This window comes from Bufo bufo, chromosome 4 (assembly GCF_905171765.1).
Source record: "Bufo bufo chromosome 4, aBufBuf1.1, whole genome shotgun sequence".
In the NCBI taxonomy this organism is placed as follows: Eukaryota; Metazoa; Chordata; class Amphibia; order Anura; family Bufonidae; genus Bufo; species Bufo bufo.
This window is the reverse complement of record NC_053392.1, coordinates 564,544,743-564,569,359: the sequence shown is the minus strand read 5'-3', so window position 1 is coordinate 564,569,359 and position 24,617 is coordinate 564,544,743. Positions and strand designations below refer to the sequence as shown.

The window sequence follows — 24,617 nt, the reverse complement described above, 5'->3', positions numbered from 1 at the left end:
GGTTCGGGTGGCTGATCAATCTTCCCAAGTCCTCTCTTCACCCCTCTCGTTCCTGGGGATGATCTTGGACACCTCGATTTCTCGGGTGTTTCTTCCGGATTCCAAGGTTTCCCAGATTCGACTGGCAGTGGTGTTTCTTCTACGCTCTCCACGTCCCACCATTCGGGAGTGCATGCGGGTGCTGGGCCTTATGGTCTCCTCTTTCGAGGCGATTCCGTACGCCCAATTTCACACTCGTCCGCTACAGCAAATGATCCTTGCCCTCTGGAACAAGAGCCCTCGGGGTCTAGAGACTCCTGTTCTTCTGTCCCGGCAAGTTCGAGCTTCTCTCCCTTGGTGGCAGTCTTCCCTCAACCTATCGTCAGGAAGGTCCTTCCTTCCGTTCTCCTGGACGGTAGTCACCACCGACGCCAGCCTCATCGGTTGGGGAGGTGTTCTCCGGAACCTCACAGTTCAGGGTGTCTGGTCGACGGAGGAGTCCCGTCTCCCGATAAACGTCTTGGAACTAAGGGCGATTTTCCACTCCCTCTCCCACTGGACTCCTCTCCTTGCAACTCGCCCGGTGCGTGTTCAGTCGGACAATGCCACGGCTGTGGCTTATGTCAACCATCAGGGCGGGACCCGAAGTCGGGCAGTAATGCAGGAAGTAACGAGGATCCTCTTATGGGCGGAGTCGCATGTTCCAGTATTGTCGGCGGTGTATATCCCGGGAGTCGACAATTGGACGGCGGATTTTCTGAGTCGCACCAGGGTGGATCCGGGAGAATGGTCTCTCCATCCGGAGGTTTTCGAGGACATCTGCAACCGATGGGGCCGTCCGGACGTAGATTTGATGGCTTCCCGGCTCAACCACAAGGTGCCGGTGTATCTAGCCCGCGCTCGAGACCCGCGGGCGGACGGGGTAGACGCGCTGGTAGCTCTATGGCAGCGGTTCAGCCTCCTTTACGTCTTCCCTCCGATTCCTCTGTTGCCGAAGGTGCTGCGCAAGATAGAGGCGGAGGGGATACCAACCATTCTCGTCGCCCCGGATTGGCCTCGCCGCGCCTGGTTCTCCAGCGTCGCTCGTATGTTGGTCGACGTTCCGTGGCCGCTACCCGACAGAGAGGATCTCCTGTCTCAGGGGCCACTCTTCCACCAGAATTCACGGCAGCTGCGTTTAACGGCGTGGCTGTTGAGACCTCCATCCTAAGGAAGAGAGGCTTCTCTGATGCGGTGGTGAGAACCATGATCAGGGCTCGGAAGCCGGCTTCTTCACGGCTCTATTATCGCACCTGGAAGGCCTTCCTGGTTTTTTGTGAGAAGTCGGGCTACCCGCCCCTACGTTTCTCTGTCCCAGTGGTGCTGTCCTTTCTCCAATCCGGCCTTGACATGGGTCTGTCGCTCAGTTCTTTGAAGGGTCAGGTTTCTGCTTTGGCTATCTTTTTTCAGAAGTCCATTGCCTTTTTGAGACCTGTGAAAACCTTCCTGCAGGGGGTGGCGCATTCTGTTCCCCCGTATGTGCCTCCCTTGCCCCCCTGGGATCTCAACTTGGTTCTGCGCGCCCTTCAGTCGGCGCCTTTTGAGCCTCTGAGGGAGATCTCTCTGGTTTTACTTACCTGGAAGGTAGTTTTTCTGGTGGCCATAACCTCCATCAGACGAGTTTCGGAGCTGGCCGCACTTTCCTGCCGAGAACCTTTTCTGGTCTTTCACCAGGATAAGGTGGTGCTCAGACCGGTGCCTTCTTTTTTGCCCAAGGTGGTTTCTCCCTTCCACCTTAACGAAGATCTTGTCCTGCCCTCTTTTTGTCCTTCTCCGGCGAACCCCAAGGAATGCGCTCTCCACTCTCTGGACGTCGTCAGGGCTCTGAAGGTGTACCTGGGGGCTACTGCCTCCTTCCGGCGTTCAGACTCTCTCTTTGTGATTCCTGAAGGGTCTCGTAAGGGCCTGGCGGCTTCCAAGGTCACCGTGGCGCGGTGGATCCGTTCCGCTATTGCTGCGGCCTATCGCGCTCGTGGCCAGGTTCCGCCGTCACGGATTACTGCTCACTCCACAAGGGCAGTGGGAGCTTCCTGGGCTAGACGCAATCGCGCATCCGTTTCCCAGTTGTGTAAGGCGGCCACTTGGTCGTCCTTACATACTTTCACAAAGTTTTATCAGCTACACTCTCTGGCCTCGGCTGATGCTGTTTTTGGGCGCAGGGTATTGCAGGCTGTGGTTCCTGTTTAACTGCGGGACGCTTATTCCAGGCGGTGTTGGGTTTGTTTCTTGTTCCCACCCCATGGACTGCTTTGGGACGTCCCATGGTCTGTGTCCCCCAATGGAATGAACGAGAAAAGGAGATTTTTGTGAAACTCACCTGTAAAATCTTTTTCTCGTCTTTTCCATTGGGGGACACAGCTCCCGCCCCTTTTTTTATGGTTTTCGCCTTATGGTGTGCGGTGTGATGGTTTCCATTGTGTTTTATTTCCGTTCTCCTTCTCCTACTGCTTTTGCAACGACTGAAGTTCTCCTGGAGGTGCCTGGGGGTATAGCCCGAGGAGGAGGAGCTTCTTTTTTTGCATAGTGTCCCTCCTAGTAATATCTCTAAGCAATACCCATGGTCTGTGTCCCCCAATGGAAAAGACGAGAAAAAGATTTTACAGGTGAGTTTCACAAAAATCTCCTTATTCACCGTTTTTGGTTGCTTCATTTCCCACAAAAAAAAAATGTATAAAAAGTAATCAAAGAGTTGTACACACCCCAGAATGGTATTGAAAAGTACAGATTTCTCCGCAAAAATGAGCCCTCACTCCATACACATAGTTACCAAATAAGTTATAGAGGTCAGAATATGGCGAAGAAAAAATAAAACATGATTTTTTTTCCAAGTTTTCTATTTTATCAGTATCAAAATGCAAGAAAAACCATACATATAAGGTATCGCCTGATTCGTACTGACCTGTAGAATGAAAGGAGCTGGTCAGTTTTATCGCACATTTAACGTTGTAAGTTGGTGAGGTTGGAAAGTACAACTTGTCCCGCTTAAAACAAGCCCTGGAAAATAAAAAAAGTCATGGCTCTGGGAAGGCAGGAAGTGCAAAATGAAAACGCAAAAACAAAAAACCTTGGGTTTAATGGTTGAATTTTGTGTTGGCCAGTTGATGGGGGTCGCCCCCTCTGTATCAACCCACAAGGGAAGCGAGCATAGGCCTAGCCAAGGAGTGAGGGAGAGGTCGGGTCCTGGTGTAGTGTGCCCTGATGCCCAGCAATAAAGGAACAATGGTGACCTGGAGTTTTTTTTAAACAATATTTGTAAAATGAATAGACTTTCTGAAAAGTTGATTTGAGTTGCCGAGCCCTTCAGAAGATCCTTCGTTTTTGCAGTGACCCCCTTTCCCCCTCCATTTTTATAGTAATTTGTTTTCATATAGTTCAATAATTCATCAAAGTAAATTCTGCTATTTATAAAGTTGAAACGCAGAAGTGAAAAAAAAAAGAAAATAAGTGATTATTTATCGGGTTCATGCCAAGTGCAGACAGCAGATAATATGAGCAGCTGGGATCCTGCAAGATCAGAGCGATGGAGGGAATTAAAATGAGAGGTTTAAGGGTAAAGTTTGTTAGTATAAATGTAATGAAATTGATGATTTCATCATGTGAAACAGTTTTTTTTTTTTTTTCCCCTGTTCCACATCATTTAGGTTTTTTTCACAATTCATATTACTGATTATTGGTATTCCTTTTGGGCATCTGTCAGCAGATTTGTACCTATGACGCTGGCTGACCTGTTACATGTGCGCTCGGCAGCTGAAGGCATCTGAGTTGGTCCCATGTTTATATGTGTCCGCATTGCTGAGAAAAGTGATGTTTTAATATATGCAAATGAGCCTCTAGGAGCAACGAGGGCGTTGCCGTTACACTTGGAGGCTCTGCTCCCTCTGCACTTTGACAGGTCCAGGCAGGGTATACTTCATCACGTCTGGACCTGTCAATCAAAGTGTAGGGGGAGCAGCAGTTTCAGAGCGAGCAGAGCCTCTTGGTGTAATGGTAACGCCCTCGTTGCTCCTAGACGTGCATTTGCATATATCAAAACTTAATTCTCCTCAGCAATGAGGACACATATGAACATGGGACCAACACAAAGGCCTCCAGCTGCCAAGCGCACATGTAACAGGTCATCCCTTTAACGAGAGAGGATGTGGCCTTTAAAGGTCTTTTCCGACTGATTTGTACTAATGTCCTATCCTCAGGGGTCCTACACCCGAAAACCCCTTCTGATCAGCTGTGTCCTCCTCAGTGCATACCAATGCCATTCATTGTATCACAGCTCAGCCCCATTCACTTGAATAGGACTGATCTGCGTCTAGGCCGTGTGACCGATGAACTTGGCCTAGTCTGAGGATAAGTTATCAGTATAAAACGGTCAGAAAACCACTATAAAGGGAACCTGTCACCGGGATTTTGGGTATAGAGCTGAGGACATGGGCTGCTAGATGGCCGCTAGAACATCCGCAATACCCAGTCCCCATAGCTCTGTGTGCTTTTATTGTGTAAAAAAACCGATTTGATACATATGCAAATTAACCTGAGATGAGTCCTGTCCGTGAGATGAGTCAGAGACCGGACTCGTCTCAGGTTAATTTGCATGTGTATCAAATCGGTTTTTTTTACACAATAAAAGCACACAGAGCTATGGGGACTGGATATTGCGGATGTTCTAGCGGCCATCTAGCAACCCATGTCCTCAGCTCTATACCCAAAATCCCGGTGACAGGTTCCCCTTAAGGGTGCTGGCACACAATCTGGTCAGGCAGTGGGATCCACATGTGGATGATCTGTAATGGCTGGGCAGCATCTGTACATGTTATTTGAAAGAAATGCCATGTACTGGTGCGGCCCAGAATGCGCTGGTGCAGCCTGGACCGCAGTGGCAGCCTAAAATACTTTACTGAAATTTGAGCAAATGAAAGAGAGCCGTGCCAGATATTTTTAAGCGTTTCTAGGATTTTTTATATTGATGGCCTTTCCTCAGGGTAGGCACCAATATCACTCCGGCTGAGTCTTGGCACCCCGCGCCCCCGCCGATCAACTGTTGCCTTGGAGCTGTGTAGTTCGGGCACCAGAACTGCGTCTATTGTCCAGTGGATACAGCTGATAACTGCTGCTGCCATTCACTTGAAGGGAACTAGATAACTGATGTGCAGGTCGTTGGACCCCCTCCCATCTAATGTTGTCCTCAGAACAGGCCATCAGTATCAAAATCCTGGGCAACTCCTTTAATGTGGTTGTACAGGCTTAGGGTTCATGCACACGAGCGTGATGGCTTATTGCCCGTGCTGCGGACCGCAAATAGAGCTCTGCTATGCATGGGTACCAGACATGTGCACTCCTGCGGACGCTGACTCATTGACTTGAATGGGTCCACGATCTGCAACCTACGGCCAAAGATGAAACATCTGCTCTCTTTTTGCAGTGTGGAGGCACGGACCTGAAAGCCAGCGGAAGCGCTTTGTAGTGCTTCTGTGGGCATCGGATCCATGCCTCCGCTCCCCAAAAGGTAGGTGAAGTCCTATCTTGCGGATTGCGGACCCATTCAAGTCGACGGGTCCGCATCCACACCACAGAGTGCGCACAGTCAGTGCCTGTATATTGCGGACCGGCCGCTTACAGTCCGCAGTACGGGCGCTGAGCCAGTACACTCGTGTGCATGAGCCCTTAGAGAAACTTGGCATTTTTTTTATTTATTTTTGTTTTTTAAACTCTACTACACCTGTGGTATTGTAGCTTAGCACGATTCGCTTCAGTAGCTGCAATGCCAGACCCAACCAGTGGAAACGTGTGGCACTGTGTCTGCAAGAAAGCAACAATGTTTTTCTTATCCCATACACCTGCTTTAATTCTAAGGTCTGTGCCACCCAACGTATGGGCCTCAGCCATAATAGCAGACATAGCCCATTGTGGAGGGGTGCTGTTTCTGGAAAAAATATCAGTCCTTAAATGTAATGTCATACAACCCCCTTAACTCAAGAGAGTCTAGTCCAAGCAAATGCATGGGTCTGACTGCTCCCATGGTCAGCAAGTGACTGCCTATCCTAGTGATTTGTTTCCCCTTCTGCTTCAGATGTTCTATTGCTGAGGGGGCTCCATACTAGCGCCTCGTTGGCTGGGCTTTGACAGGACGCTCTGTGAAGAACATCATAATACTGGTATTGTCTGTTCTTCCAGTTGTTTGAAGTTGTTCTAAACTAATTTGCACTTTATAATTCCAACCACAACAAAAAGAATTTCCTCTCCAGCACCCGTCCCAAATAAAGTCCAATATCTATTGTTATCATATTAAAAACTGCAAATCTACAGAGTCCAAGCAGATGCTTACCAATATCGGGCAAGACTATTTGTCCTTAGTCGTAGCATGATTGCTGAGGCAACCATACAGTGACTGAAAGGTATCATACGCAGGTTCTGTTCTAATTAATAGGAGATGGGCCTGGGACTGTTGAGCCTGAGCCTGAGCCTGGGCCTGGGACTGTTTTCTTGGTTATGTGCTCTTATGACTTTCTATACAATCGCCACCCAATAGACGTTTTTAATGCTTTTTTTTTTGGTCCGTTTTTGTAAGAATGAAAGAAGAAAAAAAAAAAGCTTTCTGTTATTTTCACCAAAACAGCATTGAAAACCATAGTGTTTTTGTTTTTGTTTTTTTTCCCCCCTGTGGGTGCATTATAACGTATTATGCAAGTGTTGCGTCTGTGATTCGTGGACATACTTATTCTTGCACGTAAAAAGAAGAATCATTAACTTTTCTCTCTCTTTGTTTTGAAGTTCTTCAAGCTGGAAGAAATCTATCACATTTTACAGGATCTGACATGGTAGGTAGATTTGTGCTCATTTGTCAGTTAAATCTCACAACCCTTCAATTGTTTCATTATGCCATGAATTCCTGAGCTATTATTAATCGGTTTAGTGCGGCTTTGGTTGGTTTTATTGGCAGTTTCATCTATTAGAAGGGTATAAGGATGAGTTCACACATCATTTCTCTGCTGTTAAACCTGCACATGTGAACACAGTCTAATTGTTTTCCTTACCTCCAATTACACAGAAAAATGATTATAGCGAATGAGATTGCACGATAATCATCGTTAAGCACATCGCTTGGTGGATTCGGCCGCGGTCCGAGCTGTCAGCAACTCCTGTCTGTGCTAATATGAGTCGTCTAGTCTCAGTATCCAGTGGAGGAGCCAGTTCCGTAAAATGTAACGTGATTGTACAGCGCACGCTCGTCTACTGGATACATGAGCCTGCTCTGCAACCTAATACATACATATTAGCAGCATCTTTTTTTCTTTTTTTTCTTGGTAATATTAAGGGAATTCCTTTGTTTTGGAGGGGGGTTTGCTGCTAACGTGAGCATCCCTTGGTGATAAATCCTCCCCCTAAAGGAGAGACAGGATAGGGTCATCAGTATCACATCAGTGGGTATCTGACAACCTGCACCCCCCATGGATCAGCTGTTTGGCGCTATCAGCAGTCAGCTCTGTACCCCGTGTAGTGGTCGTGCCGGGTACCGCAGCTCAGCTCCCAATAAAGTGAATGGGAGCGGAATTGCAGTTAGCCGTGCCGAAAACTACACAGCAGATGGAGCGTTCTGCTTCCGGCTCTGCCCGCTCCATCATTTCTGGAAGCGGCACGACATTCATTCCTTTGTACAAATGTTTCCTTTTTTCTGATGACTTTTTAATTTCCTATCAAGAAGTCTATGGGAAACTGCCTGAAAAAAATAAGAAAAAGCGCAGCTGTAGCATGCTACAAAGAAAAAGGGGTTGTGCAGTTTTTTTTTTGTGAATATTCCCCCCACCCTCCTTCTCCAGCCAGCACTCCCTGTTACGGCTACTTTCACACTCGCGTTAGTTGCAGATCCGTCATGGATCTGCACAAACGCATCCGTTCAGAAAATACAACCGCATGCATCCGTTTGTATTATCTTTAACATAGCCAAAATGGATCCGTCTTGAACACCATTGAAAGTTAATGGGGACTGATCCGTTTTCTATTGTCAGTGAAAACGGATCCGTCCCCATTGACTTACATTATTTGTCAGGACGGATCCGTTTGGCTCAGTTTCGTCAGATGGACACCAAAACGCTGCAGGCAGTGTTTTGTTGTCCGCCTCCAAAGCAGAATGGAGATGGATCGGAGCCAAACTGATGCGTTCTGAGCGGATCCTTTTCAATTCAGAACGCATTAGAATGCAAACTGATTCATTTTGGACCGCGTGTGAGAGCCCCGAACGGATCTCACAAACGGAAACCAAAACGCCAGTGTGAAAGTAGCCTAAGAAATCCACACTACCCTGCTCCCCGCCACACACTTTTGGCTGCTTGGGTTCCACTTTCTCTATCTGTCAACTTCCGCACAAATGGGTCACGCCCACTGCAGCAGCCGGTGACTGGTCTCAGCAGTGGCACGTCATTTATTTTTTATTTTCCACAGATACAGCAGGGTAGGGACAAGCCCTTTAAAAAAAAAGAACTACAAAAATGCAGTGTTTGTGGGGTGTTTTGCAATTTCCCATTGGCCAGCATGTAACATCTGGCCGCAGTGTTTTTTTTACACCAAAGAAGTGGTGTTTTAAAAAAATAAATAAAATCCTTATTCTATACTGGTTGCCTCTCTTGTTTACCATGCTGAGCAGCCCAGTGTCGATGCGATTGACAGCTGCTGCCATGCCACACTCCTGCGGATGTGTCTGTGCTGATGACAGCTTCACGGGGGTTTCCAATCCTTCACATTGTAAATTACGGTCTGGCCATGCAAGGGTAAAAACCACTCTATGGACGGGCGTCTGTGTGGCACCGCATCGCCGAGCTGACAGAACTAATCCTGTTGGGTTCTCACTTGTCAGCACAGAGCAATAGAGATTTAAAGCTTTTATTGTGAAAACCCTCTTTGGATAAAGTGTGAAATGACAGCGGTTTAGCGGTATATCAGTAGGTGATTGATACAAGCATGGCGGAGAGGTCCTGCGGTACGCGCTCCTTCTCTGTCGGCCTCTGGACTGTGCTCTGTAAACCCGTTTGTGTTCAAAGAAGATTTCACCCTAATACCAAAAAAAGCACCTGTAAATCTAAATCTCATTGTTAGAGCTTTCAAATCCAAGTCGTTATGGAGCAGAGGGACCGGCATAAAAAACCGGCACACGTGTCAATCCTGCCATAGACCACATTCACCAACAGAGGCCACAGTACTACTGCTTTGGCCCACCCCAAAAAAAAATATAGGCAGTGGCAGTGTAAACATTATCGTGCCTGGCCCTGTCAATCAAAGTGGAGAGGGTGCGGCAGTTGCAGAGAGAGCAGAGCCTCTAGGTGTAATGACAACGCCCCCGTTGCTCCTAGAGGCTCATTTGCATATATTAAAACATCATTTTTCTCAGCAATGCGGGCACATATGAACATGGGACCAACACAGATGCCTTCAGCTGCCAAGCGCACATGTAACAGGTCAGCCAGTGTCATAAGTACAAAACTGCTGACAGATGCCCTTTAACTGGTGTTATATATTTTAATATATTTTTATACTGGAAGGTAAAGTCAGCAATATTTCTCATTTTGACTGGGCTTGAATAAGGCTACTTTCACACTGGCGTTTTGGTTTCCGTTTGTGAGATTTGTTCAGGGCTCTCACAAGCGGTCCAAAACGGATCGGTTTGCATTCTAATGCGTTCTGAATGGAAAAGGATCCGCTCAGAAGGCATCAGTTCAGTCTCCATTCCGCTTTGAGACGGACACCAAAACGCTGCTTCATTGCTGACGAAACTGAGCCAAACGGATCAGTCCTGGCACACAATGTAAGTCAATGGGGACGGATCCGTTTTCACTGACACAATCTGGCACAATAGAAAACGGATCCGTCCTCCATTGACTTTCAATGGTGTTTAAGACGGATCCGTCTTGGCTATGTTAAAGATAACACAAACGGATCCGTTCTGAACGGATGCAGACGGTTGTATTATCTGAACGGATCCGTCTGTGCAGATCCATGACGGATCCGCACAAAACGTGAGTGTGAAAGTAGCCTCAGTTTGAGAAGTGCCGCTCTAGGGCCCTGAAGAACTCTGTCCAACATACAGCAGGCAATGGAGCACTCTGCACCTGTTTGCCACCACAGGGGTATCCATAGACCCCCTTGACACGTGGTAACCAAATACAAGTCTAGTGCAAGACTGCTTTAAAGTTCATGACTATTGTGATGTTTGATCTATGTATCCTCATTGCAGCCACATTAACCTTAATGCTATATTGCAATACTTTTAGAGCTCAACTGGATCGAGCGGTACCTTTACCCTGCCACCTGGCATCACGTATCCCATTCACTTACCAGCTGGAATGACTGTCCAGACAGCATCAGGTAAGTTGGGAGTGGTAGCCCATTGCATAGGGTGAAATAAATCCAGGGCAATATCGATGGACATGCGAGGGATGTAAAATCCACACCGTCTGCCAAGTTATATGGAGACATTTCTGCAGTCGGTGGATGAGATTTTTTAAGAATCTCATCCACTTTGCTGCCCCAGTAAATGCCATGGATTTGCTGAATACATATCGGCGACCGCAAATCTGCAGAGGACTCGCCAGAGGGGGCATTCTCTTAAAAGGGGCTTGTGCCAAGTTTTTGAAGTTATCTGCTATAAACAGGATAGGGCAGGGATGGCCAACCTGTGGCTCTCCAGATGCTGTAAAACTACAACTCCCACCATGCCCTGCTGTAGGCTAATAGCTGAAGGCTGTCTGGGCATGCTGGGAGTTGTAGTTTTGCAATAGCTGGAGAGCCGCAGGTTGGCCAGCCCTGAGATAGGGGATAACTATCTGATCAGTGGGGGTCCGGCCATTGAGACCCCACCGATCCTGAGAACTGAAGGAACGGAAGGTCAAGCATGTTCCCTGCCACTCTATTCATCCACTATGGAAACAAAAGAAATAGCCGAGCGCTGTACTTGCTATCTCCAGCAGTCTCATAGAGAATGGATGGGGGGCATGCCCGACCTGCCGCTCCATCAGATCAGCGGAACAGGCCCCCCTCCTTTCTCTGGATCGGTTGGACCCCCATCAATCAGTTAGTTATTCCCTATGCTATAGATAGAGGATAACTTCAAATCTTGGAACGACCCCTTTAATGTAAGATGCGTAACTAGTGTAGGCGTAAAACATGATGTCTATCACTTTTTATTTTCCGTAGGACAACTTTACAAAGTGACCGTGCCAGTGATGGTGACTCAGGCCCCCGGGGCCCCCAGGATTCTGCAGCAGCCAGTTCAACAGTACTTCCAGCATATATCTCAACCGCCCCAACCAGCCCCAAGCAGCCAGTATGGTGGAAGTGTCCAAGTAGGGCAAAAGTGGCAGCCGCAGGCGCCTCAGGTCACCAGGCCTTACGAAGCTGTAAACGTATGTGCGACAGAGAGCCCACTGGATGGTAATTTTGGGAATGCTAAGGGAGAGTCATTTATTCAGGAGTCTGATATGCAGAACCAGCCACTTGCAAGTAATGTGCTTAATCAGCCATTGAATGGTTTAGAACAAAATAATTTTAATGATCTGCCACCACCGCTGTTTAGTCCCGGGCAGACGGAATTAACCTTGGCTGATAACTCTGAATCTCTGAATAACTTAAACATGGCTCAGACGGTTCAAGGACAACCCGACTGCTCGAGCCTATTGAAATCGCCGCTTGCCGATAGCGTGGTTGACCTGCTATTGCTGAACGATGACGAAGATGAGAATGAAAATCTACCGCTGAACAACAACAACGATGTCGATATTCTAGATACGGTAAGTAGAATATATGAGGCTGTAGCCCCTTAATGGTTCCTATAAGGAAAGTTCACGTCGTTTAGCATGGTGCCCTGGCTTGTACCACTGCCATTTGGTTCACAATATACAGTACATGCCTGGCGGGAGCCAATGTGCATTTACTTGTGCACAGCTGCATGTCTGTAAGGCCTCTGTCAGACGAGCGTGTCCTGTGCGGGAGTCACGCTCCATGTGTGAGCGCGATTTCGCGTTGTGGACGCTGCTGGTTTTGCAAGAGCGCACAGAATTGTACTGATTTATAATGCTGTATGTCTCTGCATGACCTTACTTCTACAGAATTAGGGCTCATTCAGACGGCCGTATGCTATCCGCAAAAATGCGGATCCGTTTTTTTTGCGGATTAGATGCTGACCCATTCACTTCTGTGGGGCCCTTTTCTATTCCACGGTTCCGCAAAACAAATGAAACATTTCCTATACTTGTCTGTGAAAATCAGGACATGGCCCCATTGAAGTCTATGGGTCCGCAAAAATACTGAATGCTATCTGTTTTTTTGCGGATCCGCAAAAAAAATGGATAGCATTCAGTATTTTTGCGGACAGCATACGGCCGTCTGAATGAGCCCTTATACTGACAGCATTATGTCAGTATCATTCAGTAGATGCAAGGTCATGCAGACGCACAGCATTGTAAATCATTATAACGCCATGCGCTCCATGATGAGAAATCACGCTCGCACACGGAGCGCGATTGCCGCACAGGACACGCTCGTCTGAAAGAGGCCTAAGCGCATGCTGTGTACTTAGAGATGAGTGAACACACTGGTGTGAATGTATGCAGGGGTCAGTCTCTTCCTGCAGTGGCATCAGTCGCTCAACCTTCACATCTGCCGCAGCGATTCCGGCAGAAAACAGCCTGCCGGAGTTCTTCGGGTCTGGCACGAAGACGAGGAGGTGGTGCGGGAATGGGAGACATGAAACGTCCGGCCTGTGAGATATGATGTGATCCAGGAGAGGGCCAGGTCAGTGATGCCAAGAGATGAGAGAGTTTGTAACAGAAGAGAGTGGTCCACAGTGTCAAAGAGGACAGGTCAAGGAGGAGAAGGACAGAGTCATGTTTTTTGGTTTTGGCTGTTAGCAGGTCATTGGTGACTTTGGTAAGGGCAGTCTCAGTTGAGTGGTGGGGTCGGAAGCCATATTGTAGCCGGTCAAAGAGGGAGCAGGAGGAGAGATGAGAGGACAGTTCAGAATGGACATGTTGCTCAAGTAGCTTTAAGGCATATGGAAGAAGTTCTGAATATATATATATATATATATATATATAATTTTTTTTTTTTTTACAAAGTACATGCATAACTAATATAAGCTCCTCATATTCGGTATCCCCATAACATTCACACCATGTACAATAAATATATAGAATTATTGCAGGTCAGTGATGATCTCCCTCCCCCCAAAGGTAGATGGACAAAAATCAAACGCTAACATTTACGTGTCCCAAAACCATACCTTACCCTGCCAAAAAAAAAGGACCTTTTGCTGCATTGAGGCGAAAAGAAAAAAATTAGAACAATTAGCCCAGGAATGGTGAGACTAAAAAAATCCAAAAATGTTGGCCCAGATTTACTAATCCTAGAGATGGCGTACGCTTAGACCGGCCGTCTAGACCTGCATCAGATTTATCACTGGGGTCAGGCTGGATGATGCATGTGCTGCAGGGATAGATGCTTGTCTCGGTCTCTGCACCAACAATTGGTGACCGATTTTTACTCCAGGATTGTGGCCAAATTTTGGTGAATGGCACAGCTCAGGCCCCTTTTCTCTGAAGCTCCGCCACTTCCACTAGGCCTCAGCCCCTTGTCGACCACGTCGGCAAAAGGTGTAGAATCCCTAGACGCACCAGTTTGTGCCACTTCTTAGACCGATTTTTTGCGTCGGTGATTGGCTGCAGCTGTCGCACGTATACCTTCACGTCACCACTGGTGGGAACAAACGGTGGAAGAAATACCAGCAGTGCCGGAAAATGAGGTATGTCTGTAATCATTTTGTATTTTACAGCATTGGGAGAGGGGGGACATTGCTCAAATTTTTTATTATATCTGACAACCCCTTCAAGGTTCCTTTTTGGGTGACAGCCAGCGGAGGTCTTGAAATCTTTGGGGAATTGATACAGAAAGTGTATTGAGAGGTTCTATAAGGCAGAGAAGGCTTTAATATGCTAAAGCCATAATTCTCCTTGTTTGACTAGTAATGTTTTGTTCGGCAGTCATCGCGACCGTGTGGTTTTTTTAGACGGCGTGTCGCTCCTCTAATAAATATGTAACACAACATCTAAAATCCTCCAGATAAGCCGCTTACACAGCCGCTTCCTCCTCTGTGATAATGTAAGAGTTCACCGATTCAGAGCGCTGTTCTGTTCACCTTTTCTCTGCACGTTGTAGAGATCATACATTACTTACGAATACGCATTAGACCGCCCTTTTGGCGTTTGTTATGTTGTTGCAACTTTTGGGGTCCTTACATATTTCTTTTGAGGCTTTTTCTTTATGTAGCATCTGTTCTTAAAGGAAATGTGTCACCAAAAAATGTATCTGCCAGTTAAAACCAGATGGCGGCACGTCTCCTTTTCTAATGCGTTTTCATTTTCTGATTACAGATCTCTTTATTCTGTTTCCTGAACATGATTATGGGGGCGGCCATCTTGCCTGAGCTGCTCTTAACAGCATTTAGAAAGCATTAAGAAAATAGCTTTACGGCAATGGTCAGGAGGGGACCTCACTGATCTCTATGGGAGAGTTTTCTAGGCATGCTCTGTGACCTGTGCAGTGGTCAGGAGGGAGGAGATAAGCTGTGATATCACTTAGTGTGAATGATGGATCCTGTCTTAGCTATACACAGAGGTGATATTATTACAGGCAGGATTAGAGAATGACAGATGAGCAGATAACTGCAATAAAGTGATCTGTGCAGACCAAGAAGTGGCGCCTAGACATAGTGGCCAGTGCTAAAACTGCAGGAATTTATGGGTTTTGTTTTAATCTACAGTAGATATTAACTGAGAAGTAATACACTGCAAACTGGCAGATTTTTTTAACCTCTTAAAGTACTTGGCTGGACTAATTTAGCTACCGTCCAGCACCTGTGCAGAAGAGGACGCAGCCGTGATTAAACCACGTGTTTGCATAGCCCGTAGGCGGCCAGTGGGGGCTTCTAACAGCTGCTCAGGTGAACTAAAACTATGCTCTGTGTTATGCCACAGCATGTACTATAGGGCTGGTTAGGATATATCCTTATGTGGTGGCTGGCCCCTTTAAGGGCGGGGCTTGTTTGGACTCTAGGATGCAACATAATTATATATATATATATATATATCTGCATTTGAAGACCTGTAACTTTTTTTTATTTATTTTTTCTGTCGACATAGCCATGTCATTTTTTGCGGGGCAAGTTTTATTTTTTTAACTGCACAGTTTTGGGGTACACATGATCTACTGTATAACATTTTTATTTCTTTTTTGGTAACTGATTTGGGAAGGCTTAGTTTTTGCAGGATGAGTTGCCGTTTTGTGGTACTTTCTGTTGTGGTTTTTGTGAGGTTGAACAAAGATCCAGGGAGCGGATTGGCCATAGATAGGGATGTGCGAACAGACTTCGGATGAAATATCAGAAGTGGATTCGCATAATACTTCGTTTGAATACTGTACGGAGCGAGCGCTCCGTACAGTATTAGAATGTATTGGCTCCTATAAGCCGAAGTTATTACTTTGCGAAGTCTCGCGAACTCTGGTTCGGTTCCAAGTGGTACCTTCGCAAAGTAATAACTTCTGCTCATAGGAGCCAATACATTCTAATACTGTATAGAGCGCTCATTCCGTACAGTATTCAGCGAAGTATTATGCGAATCGACTTCAGATGTTGCATCTGAAGTCGATTCGCTCATCCCAAGCCAAAGACCCTACAGAGAAAATGGCCACACAAGCCCTCTTCGCAGTCAGCAGCTGGGTACATAAGAATCTGATCCTCTGCTATGCACCTCGCCAGCGGCCGCAGATACCCGCCCGGATTCGACTGTATCGCCATTCTCAGCTGAATACTGTGGTGCAGGTGGCAGTATTATGTGCTGCACTGTGGTATTTGCTTATGCTGGGGCGGTATTTTGTGCTGCACCATGGTATTGCTGGCTCTGCCTGCTTCTGTTGGCCCTGCCTACATATGTCGCCTCGCCTTCTGTCAATTTGGACCCACCTACAACAGGGGGCCACTTATTATTATTTTTTTTCAGTGCCACTTTAACCGCCTCCGGACCGCCTAACGCAGGATCGCGTTCCGGAGGAGGCAGCCCTGCGCAGAGTCACGCATATATGCGTCATCTCGCGAGACGCGAGATTTCCTGTGGACGCGCGCGCTCACAGGATCGGAAGGTAAGCGAGTGGATCTCCAGCCTGCCAGCGGCGATCGTTCGCTGGCAGGCTGGAGATGTGATTTTTTTAACCCCTAACAGGTATATTAGACGCTGTTTTGATAACAGCGTCTAATATACCTGCTACCTGGTCCTCTGGTGGTCCCCTTTGTTTGGATCGACCACCAGAGGACACAGGTAGCTCAGTAAAGTAGCACCAAACACCACTACACTACACCCCCCCTGTCACTTATTAACCCCTTATGAACCCCTGATCACCCCATATAGACTCCCTGATCACCCCCCTGTCATTGATCACCCCCTGTAAGGCTCTATTCAGATGTCCGTATGATTTTTACGGATCCACTGATAGATGGATCGGATCCGCAAAACGCATACGGACGTCTGAATGGAGCCTTACAGGGGAGTGATCAATGACGGGGGTGATCACCCCATATAGACTCCCTGATCACCCCCCTGTCATTGTTCACCCCCCTGTCATTGATCACCCCCCTGTAAGGCTGCATTCAGATGTCCGTATGATTTTTACGGATCCACTGATACATGGATCGGATCCGCAAAACACATACGGACATCTGAATGGAGCCTTACAGGGGGGTGATCACCCCATATAGACTCCCTGATCACCCCCCTGTCATTGATCACCCCCCTGTCATTGATCACCCCCCTGTAAGGCTGCATTCAGATGTCTATATGATTTTTACGGATCCACTGATACATGGATCGGATCCGCAAAACACATACGGACATCTGAATGGAGCCTTATAGGGGGGTGATCACCCCATATAGACTCCCTGGTCACCCCCCTGTCATTGATCACCCCCCTGTCATTGATCACCCCCCTGTCATTGATCACCCCCCTGTAAGGCTCCATTCAGACATTTTTTTGGCCCAAGTTAGCGGAAACTATTATTTTTTTTCTTACAAAGTCTCATATTCCACTAACTTGTGTCAAAAAATAAAATCTCACATGAACTCACTATACCCCTCACGGAATCCAAATGCGTAAAATTTTTTAGACATTTATATTCCAGACTTCTTCTCACGCTTTAGGGCCCCTAGAATGCCAGGGCAGTATAAATACCCCACATGTGACCCCATTTCGGAAAGAAGACACCCCAAGGTATTCCGTGAGGGGCATATTGAGTCCATGAAAGATTGAAATTTTTGTCCCAAGTTAGCGGAAAGGGAGACTTTGTGAGAAAAAAAATATATATATCAATTTCCGCTAACTTGTGCCAAAAAAAAAAAAATTCTATGAACTCGCCATGCCCCTCATTGGATACCTTGGGGTGTCTTCTTTCCAAAATGGGGTCACATGTGGGGTATTTATACTGCCCTGGCATTCTAGGGGCCCTAAAGCGTGAGAAGAAGTCTGGGATCCAAATGTCTAAAAATGCCCTCATAAAATGAATGTGGGCCCCTTTGCGCATCTAGGCTGCAAAAAAGTGTCACACATGTGATATCGCCGTACTCAGGAGAAGTTGGGCAATGTGTTTTGGGGTGTCATTTTACATATACCCATGCTGGGTGAGAGAAATATCTTGGTCAAATGCCAACTTTGTATAAAAAATGGGAAAAGTTGTCTTTTGCCGAGATATTTCTCTCACCCAGCATGAGTATATGTAAAACGACACCCCAAAACACATTGCCCAACTTCTCCTGAATACGGCGATACCACATGTGTGACACTTTTTTGCAGCCTAGGTGGGCAAAGGGGCCCACATTCCAAAGAACACCTTTAGGATTTCACAGGTCATTTACCTACTTACCACACATAAGGGCCCCTGGAAAATGCCAGGGCAGTATAACTACCCCACAAGTGACCCCATTTTGGAAAGAAGACACCCCAAGGTATTCCGTGAGGGGCATGGCGAGTTCCTAGAATTTTATATTTTTTGTCACAAGTTAGCGGAAAATGATGATTTTTTATTTTTTTTTTCCTTACAAAGTCTCATATTCCACTAACTTGTGACAAAAAATAAAAACTTCCATGAACTCACTATGCCCATCACGAAATACCTTGGGGTGTCTTCTTTCCAAAATGGGGTCACTTGTGGGGTAGTTATACTGCCCTGGCATTTTAGGGGCCGAATGCGTGAGAAGTGGTTTGAAATCAAAATCTGTAAAAAATAGCCGGTGAAATCCGAAAGGTGCTCTTTGGAATGTGGGCCCCTTTGCCCACCTAGGCTGCAAAAAAGTGTCACACATCTGGTATCGCTGTACTCAGGAGAAGTTGGGCAATGTGTTTTGGGGTGTCATTTTACATATACCCATGCTGGGTGAGAGAAATATCTTGGCAAAAGACAACTTTTCCCATTTTCTTTTTTATACAAAGTTGGCATTTGACCAAGATATTTCTCTCACCCAGCATGGGTATATGTAAAATGACACCCCAAAACACATTGCCCAACTTCTCCTGAGTACGGCGATACCACATGTGTGGCACTTTTTTGCAGCCTAGGTGGGCAAAGGGGCCCACATTCCAAAGAGCACCTTTCGGATTTCACCGGCCATTTTTTACACATTTTGATTTCAAACTACTTACCACACATTTGGGCCCCTAGAATGCCAGGGCAGTATAACTACCCCACAAGTGACCCCATTTTGGAAAGAAGACACCCCAAGGTATTCGCTGATGGGCATAGTGAGTTCATAGAAGTTTTTATTTTTTGTCACAAGTTAGTGGAATATGAGACTTTGTAAGAAAAAAAAAAAAAAAATCATCATTTTCCACTAACTTGTGACAAAAAATAAAAAGTTCTATGAACTCACTATGCCCATCAGCGAATACCTTAGGGTGTCTACTTTCCGAAATGGGGTCATTTGTGGGGTGTTTGTACTGTCTGGGCATTGTAGAACCTCAGGAAACATGACAGGTGCTCAGAAAGTCAGAGCTGCTTCAAAAAGCGTAAATTCACATTTTTGTACCATAGGTTGTAAACGCTATAACTTTTACCCAAACCATTTTTTTTTTTTACCCAAACATTTTTTTTTTATCAAAGACATGTAGAACAATAAATTTAGAGAAAAATTTATATATGGATGTCGTTTTTTTTTGCTAAATTTTACAACTGAAAGTGAAGAATGTCATTTTTTTTTCAAAAAAATCGTTAAATTTCGATTAATAACAAAAAAAGTAAAAATGTCAGCAGCAATGAAATACCACCAAATGAAAGCTCTATTAGTGAGAAGAAAAGGAGGTAAAATTCATTTGGGTGGTAAGTTGCATGAGCGAGCAATAAACGGTGAAAGTAGGGTAGGTCAGAAGTGTAAAAAGTTGCCTGGTCTTTAAGGGTGTTTAAGCTATAGGGGCTGAGGTGGTTAAGTTCCCAGTCTGCCCCTGCCAGCATGCCAGAAACCCATTGTAGTGTAGGCGATGTGGTGAGAGGTGCCCCTCCCTTGTTAACTATTTAGATGCTGCAGCCAGCATTAACTGCGGCGTCTAAAGGGTTTAACGTCCCGGATCTGAGCTACCTCCAATCCCAGCAATGAGAGAAGGTTGCCAGCTTTATAATAAAGCCAGGCAGAGGGGAACCGCCCAGGGGACACTTCTCTAAAACAGAATACAACGTGGTTCTTTGCAATGAGGGAGCCTGTCGCTCCAGGGCAGCATGAAACTGCTGATGGGTTCCTTTTAAACAGGGCAGTATAATTTGGTGACAGATCAGCTTTAAAGGGAGCATTTCTTTTTGTGACCTGTAAGGCTACTTTCAAACTTGCGGCAGTGTGGTCCGGCAGGCAGTTCAGTCGCCGGAACTGGCCGCCGGATCCGCCGCTGACTGAAAGCATTTGTGAGACGGACCGGGTGCGAATCCGTCTCACAAATGCATTGCAAGGACGGACGGATCCGTCTTGTATCTTTTTTCACATTTTTACCGGTCTGCGGTAAAAGGACGGATCCGGTATTTTGAATGCCGGATCCGGCACTAATACATTCCTATGGGAAAAAATGTCGGCATTCAGGCATGTCTTCAGTTTTTTTTGCCGGAGATAAAACCGTAGCATGCCTGATCAGTTCTTTTCCGGTATAGAGCCCCGTTTTCTGTGAATTCAATTTTGTTGATCTCTCCCCGGGATAGGTTATCCATACTAGATTGGTGGGGGTCCGACTCCTGGCACTCACGACCTAGAGATGAGCGAAGCGAACTTCGAATGCTACATCCAAAGCCGATTCGCTAAAAAAATTTGCTATAGTACTGTACGGAGATTCGTCTCCCTAAATATTAGAATGTATGGGCTCCGATGAGCCGAAGTTAGCTGTTCACGAAGCGCGAGACTTCCATGTTTACAGTTTTTGCCTGATGGTCTCTAGTCTATTAAAGTGGCTGTGTCACCCGGATCAACCCTACCCCACCAGGCATATAGCCTGGTGGGGTTGATGACGCTGACAAAAACGATACCTTTCTTTCTGCTGTCTGTGGTCTGGTGGCGGAGAATGAACTTTTAAAAATATGCAAATGACGTATTTGAGCACCAGGAGGCGGGTTTATACGGTTCGAACACCGCTCCAGCGACACCCCTGGTGCTCCATAATGGTGCCCCCTGCCTTTAGATTGACAGCACTAGACCCTCTGGTCTAGCACTGAGATACCCTGCGCAGTATTACACGTGCGCGCAACCTCTTCGGCTTCAGTCCCAACTTGTGAAGATGTGTAGTGTGCGCGGGATCTCAGAAATGTGCAACTATAGTGTACAAGACGAGTTTATTTTCCCTAGTTTATTGCATCTTTCAAGCTCTTAATACGTTATTTTAGCTGCGTACCTTTTTAATATTTTTCTTCCCCAGACCATTCCGTAGTTTGCTGGGATTTGTGCTGTGAGATCCGTGGTTTTCAGCGATGCAGGCTTTCACCCAAGCTGTCCGATTTCCATGTAAATAGTTTTTTTAGAAGCTTTGAGAAATGAGTCTGTAAAAATATATTGATTTCATGTTGTTTTGCCTTTTTGTGGATCGGCAAGTGTCCTTATGGGCTCTTCATTTTCACCGTTTGCAGTCTGTTGGCTTGAGAAATTGGAATACGATGTCCCAGTGGCCGTAAAAGGTCCATTTTTAATAGGGCACGTGGATTAAATCGACTCGGATTGCTTTCAGATTCTCTGCATAGAATAGTATATTTCATAAGAGGCAATGAAAGAGACAACGTACAGATTCAGGATGTTCGATCAGAGGTTGTGAAACGGCGAAATGACTGCCTTGATAAGTGTAAAGTACATGGCCTGCTTGTACCAGCACAAAGGGAATCCAAACCGTACATCTGGAACGGGGTTGTTCCTGCAGCATGCCCATGGATTTCTGCAAGCCTCAGATGAATGAGACAGTCGCAGAAAGATTACCGACAGATCTGCCACATGTGAATATACCTTATGGGTACAGCCACGTGTGGCTGCAGTGCCAAATTCTGCACCAAATGGCGATTTCGGGTCGGAAACGCAGCAAATTTGCTGCAAATTTTAATGCAAAGGGCAAAATCTATGGTAGATGTCTGCATGTGTGGATGTTCCTGCAGACCCTCTCCACAGTGCGCGGAGGACCTTTTTAGATCTCATCCACTACGCAGACTTGCAAGTTTGGACATACAGATATTGTATTGTGGTTGTAGATGATGCAAGCCACTGGGCTATTATATATATTTTTGTTTGTTTCCTAGTTTTGTACTGAAGAGAACCGGATCCCCCCAAATGACAATATCATTCAGATTGATGGAGCAGGGGACACCTCGTCTGACGAAGAGTTGACGGCAGTGAGAGATGTAGATGAGAATGAGTTTCTGGGCATTATTGACACTGAAGATCTGAAGGCGCTGGTCGAGGAAGATTCTGGGTCCAACGAGTCCACCAGCAATAGCAGTGATGACGAGGATCTGGAGATAGATGTGGTTGAGGAGGTACTTACTGTACATGTTTTTTTTTTTTTTGTTTTCATACATTGTCTATTAGAAGTAGTGTATATAGTTACATTTGGGTTGTTGCTCTCTAAAACTGACCTGTTACATGAAACCCCCCCCCCCCAACATACACATGCATGCTCAGCCAATTGTACACTTTTCTAATTTTGGAGAAGTGAGAGAGACGTTGCCAGGCTCCTTTTGGCAGCGTCTTATCTTCCCTGGGGAAAAAAGGGATTGGGCATGTTGAATCAAACGGTCCAATCCTTCTTCCTTCCAGCATCTGCCATTTGGCACATCGCTATACAAATTAGACTAAAACCACCAGGATGTTTTGTGTATAAAGTGATGGTCGGTGGTGCCAGTGATAGGCTGTTGCCCAGAGTACATGAAATGGCACAACGGCACCAGTCTTCTTTTCTTTTGCCTTATTATTGCATAATATACATCAGTTCATGGATCCCTGGTCAGCTCTACATGGTTGTAGGACAGGCTCAGGATACGGAGGAAGGTCTCTTCTTGGACCGAAACGTCTTGGCAATGTGAGCCGTATCCCTCATCATAAGCGTTATACTTTATGGACCCATACTGATAATGGAACTGATTTATATTCTGAAATAAAAGAGCAAAAGAAAAAAAGGCGAGTGCACGTTTTGTGTATACAGCGCCATAGACCGATGAGAGTGTGTGTGTGTGTGTGTGTGTGTGTATATATATATAACTGCAAGATCAGATTATGTAAAGGGAGTTTGTCGTCCGTGACATTGCTGTGCAGCTAAGCATAGTGCCCAATGGGCTTAGCTCAGGGATCAGCAACCTTTGGCACTCCAGCTGTTGTGAAACTACAATTCCCAGCATGCTCCATTCATTTCGATAAGAGTTCTTAGAAGAGCAGAGCAAGTATGCCTGATGGGAGTTGTAGTTTCCCAACAGCTGGAGTGCCGGGGGTTGCCTACCCCTGGCTTAGCTAATCGGAACCCAAATGCGCCTATCTTTCAGTGATTCATGGCTCCCTTGCAGATTAAATGTCCCTTTTTTTGAAATATGCAAATGATGTCTTTAGTGCAATGAGGGCGGCACCGTTGCTTTATACGCAAAGTGATAGAACGATTAGATGCTTTAGTTTTTCCTCTAGATGCACTGAAGCAATGGAAATTAGTTGCAGACGTGCTGTATGCCTTCGCTTTGTTTGCTTCCATTTCGTTTTAGGTGCGTCGTGCCGGGTAACCTCATCCAGAGTATAACCACACTTGCACTACGCAGGGTATACTTCAGATCGGAGCAGCGGTTCTCCTATTCTCCCATGAGGCCAGAAGCAGCCAAGTGATTAACCCTTTACTTTGAGTAGCCAAAACGGTTGCGTTTTAGCTTGGCGCATAATTCAATTTCAGCACCTTATTCATCATGTGATTTTTTTAATGCCATTGTGACGTCTCCTCCTCACGAATAGACGTTTCCTCATCTCTCATCTTTGGTGGATTTGACATTAATATGGCCTCCAAATATTTAATTATTATTAATTATGCAGCGCCTTATACGGCTAGCTCTTCCGCGTCTGTGACATGACCACGGGGCACTCATGTTTAATATGCCCTGTATTTTTTTTTATAAGCTGTTGATTTAAAGTGGCGGCTTTAATGCCTTTCATATGATTCTCTGCAGCCAATTCCGGTCCCACTAAATCGTCTTAAGGAATCAATTAATCTTATTGATTTTATTGCGCTAGATACATCTCCGTGTAATAAAGGGCCCGACTGTCTCAGCCTGCCGCAAATGTTTCTCCGGCTGCCAAATCCGCATTTGGGTTGTGCGCTGCTACACAGTTTAGCGAGATGTAATGAGAGAATGAATTGTTCAGACACCTATCTGAATATCAGTCTGCCATCAAGTAATTCTGGGAGCGAGTGGTCTAATATAAAATGTAAGAGGGACTGTGTGCCTTACAACCCTCCCGTAACTTTAGAAGAAAGATTTTGTTCACCTTTCTTCCCCCTGAGGAGGCAGTCAATAGCAGGTCGTGACGGGGACGAGCCTCCCTAGCTAGGGAGGCTTGTTCCCGTTGTGGCTTGCTATTGCCCCCCCTTCTCCGTCGCCAGATGTTTTTCATCCGCGCGATGGGGAGATGTAGCGGCGGCCGTGCGAGCATCAGGATCCACGCGGGTGCTGGCATTATAGGGGTTAGATAACCCCTTTAATCTCCTGCTGATCTGTTCCATTTCCAGCTGAAGGCTGGATGGGGCTTAAAGAGGACCTTTCTTGATATTTTTTTGTTTAATTAAGTACCTTTACTTGCGGAGTACCCGTCACTGATGCTGCCCCCCTTGTTCTTTTTTTTTCAAATACCCCTCTCATACCCCGCTGTGCCCCCCTGCAGTTTTTGTACCCTGCATATTAATATTGAGCATCGGTACAGGGAGGAGGAGACGCCAGGGTTTCTCAATGGGCGTCTCCTTCTCCTTGGCTGTGCCGCGGTCCAATTGCACTGGTGAGCGTCACAGCCAGGGAGAAAAAACAGCTCACCTTCTCCCTGGCTCCACTGCGA

The 24,617-nt window shown here is 46.3% G+C and overlaps 1 protein-coding gene across 1 annotated transcript in view; it reads left to right on the top strand.

Annotated features, from left to right (window-relative positions):
* GTF2A1L (general transcription factor IIA subunit 1 like) overlaps nt 1–24,617 on the top strand; it is a 55,464-nt gene that overhangs the window by 20,145 nt on the left and 10,702 nt on the right. The window contains exons 4-7 of the mRNA XM_040430301.1: nt 6,790–6,827; nt 10,272–10,365; nt 11,194–11,797; nt 21,847–22,075. Of these exons, the coding sequence (XP_040286235.1) occupies nt 6,790–6,827; nt 10,272–10,365; nt 11,194–11,797; nt 21,847–22,075 (965 nt within the window). The remainder of the gene's footprint in view (nt 1–6,789; nt 6,828–10,271; nt 10,366–11,193; nt 11,798–21,846; nt 22,076–24,617) is intronic.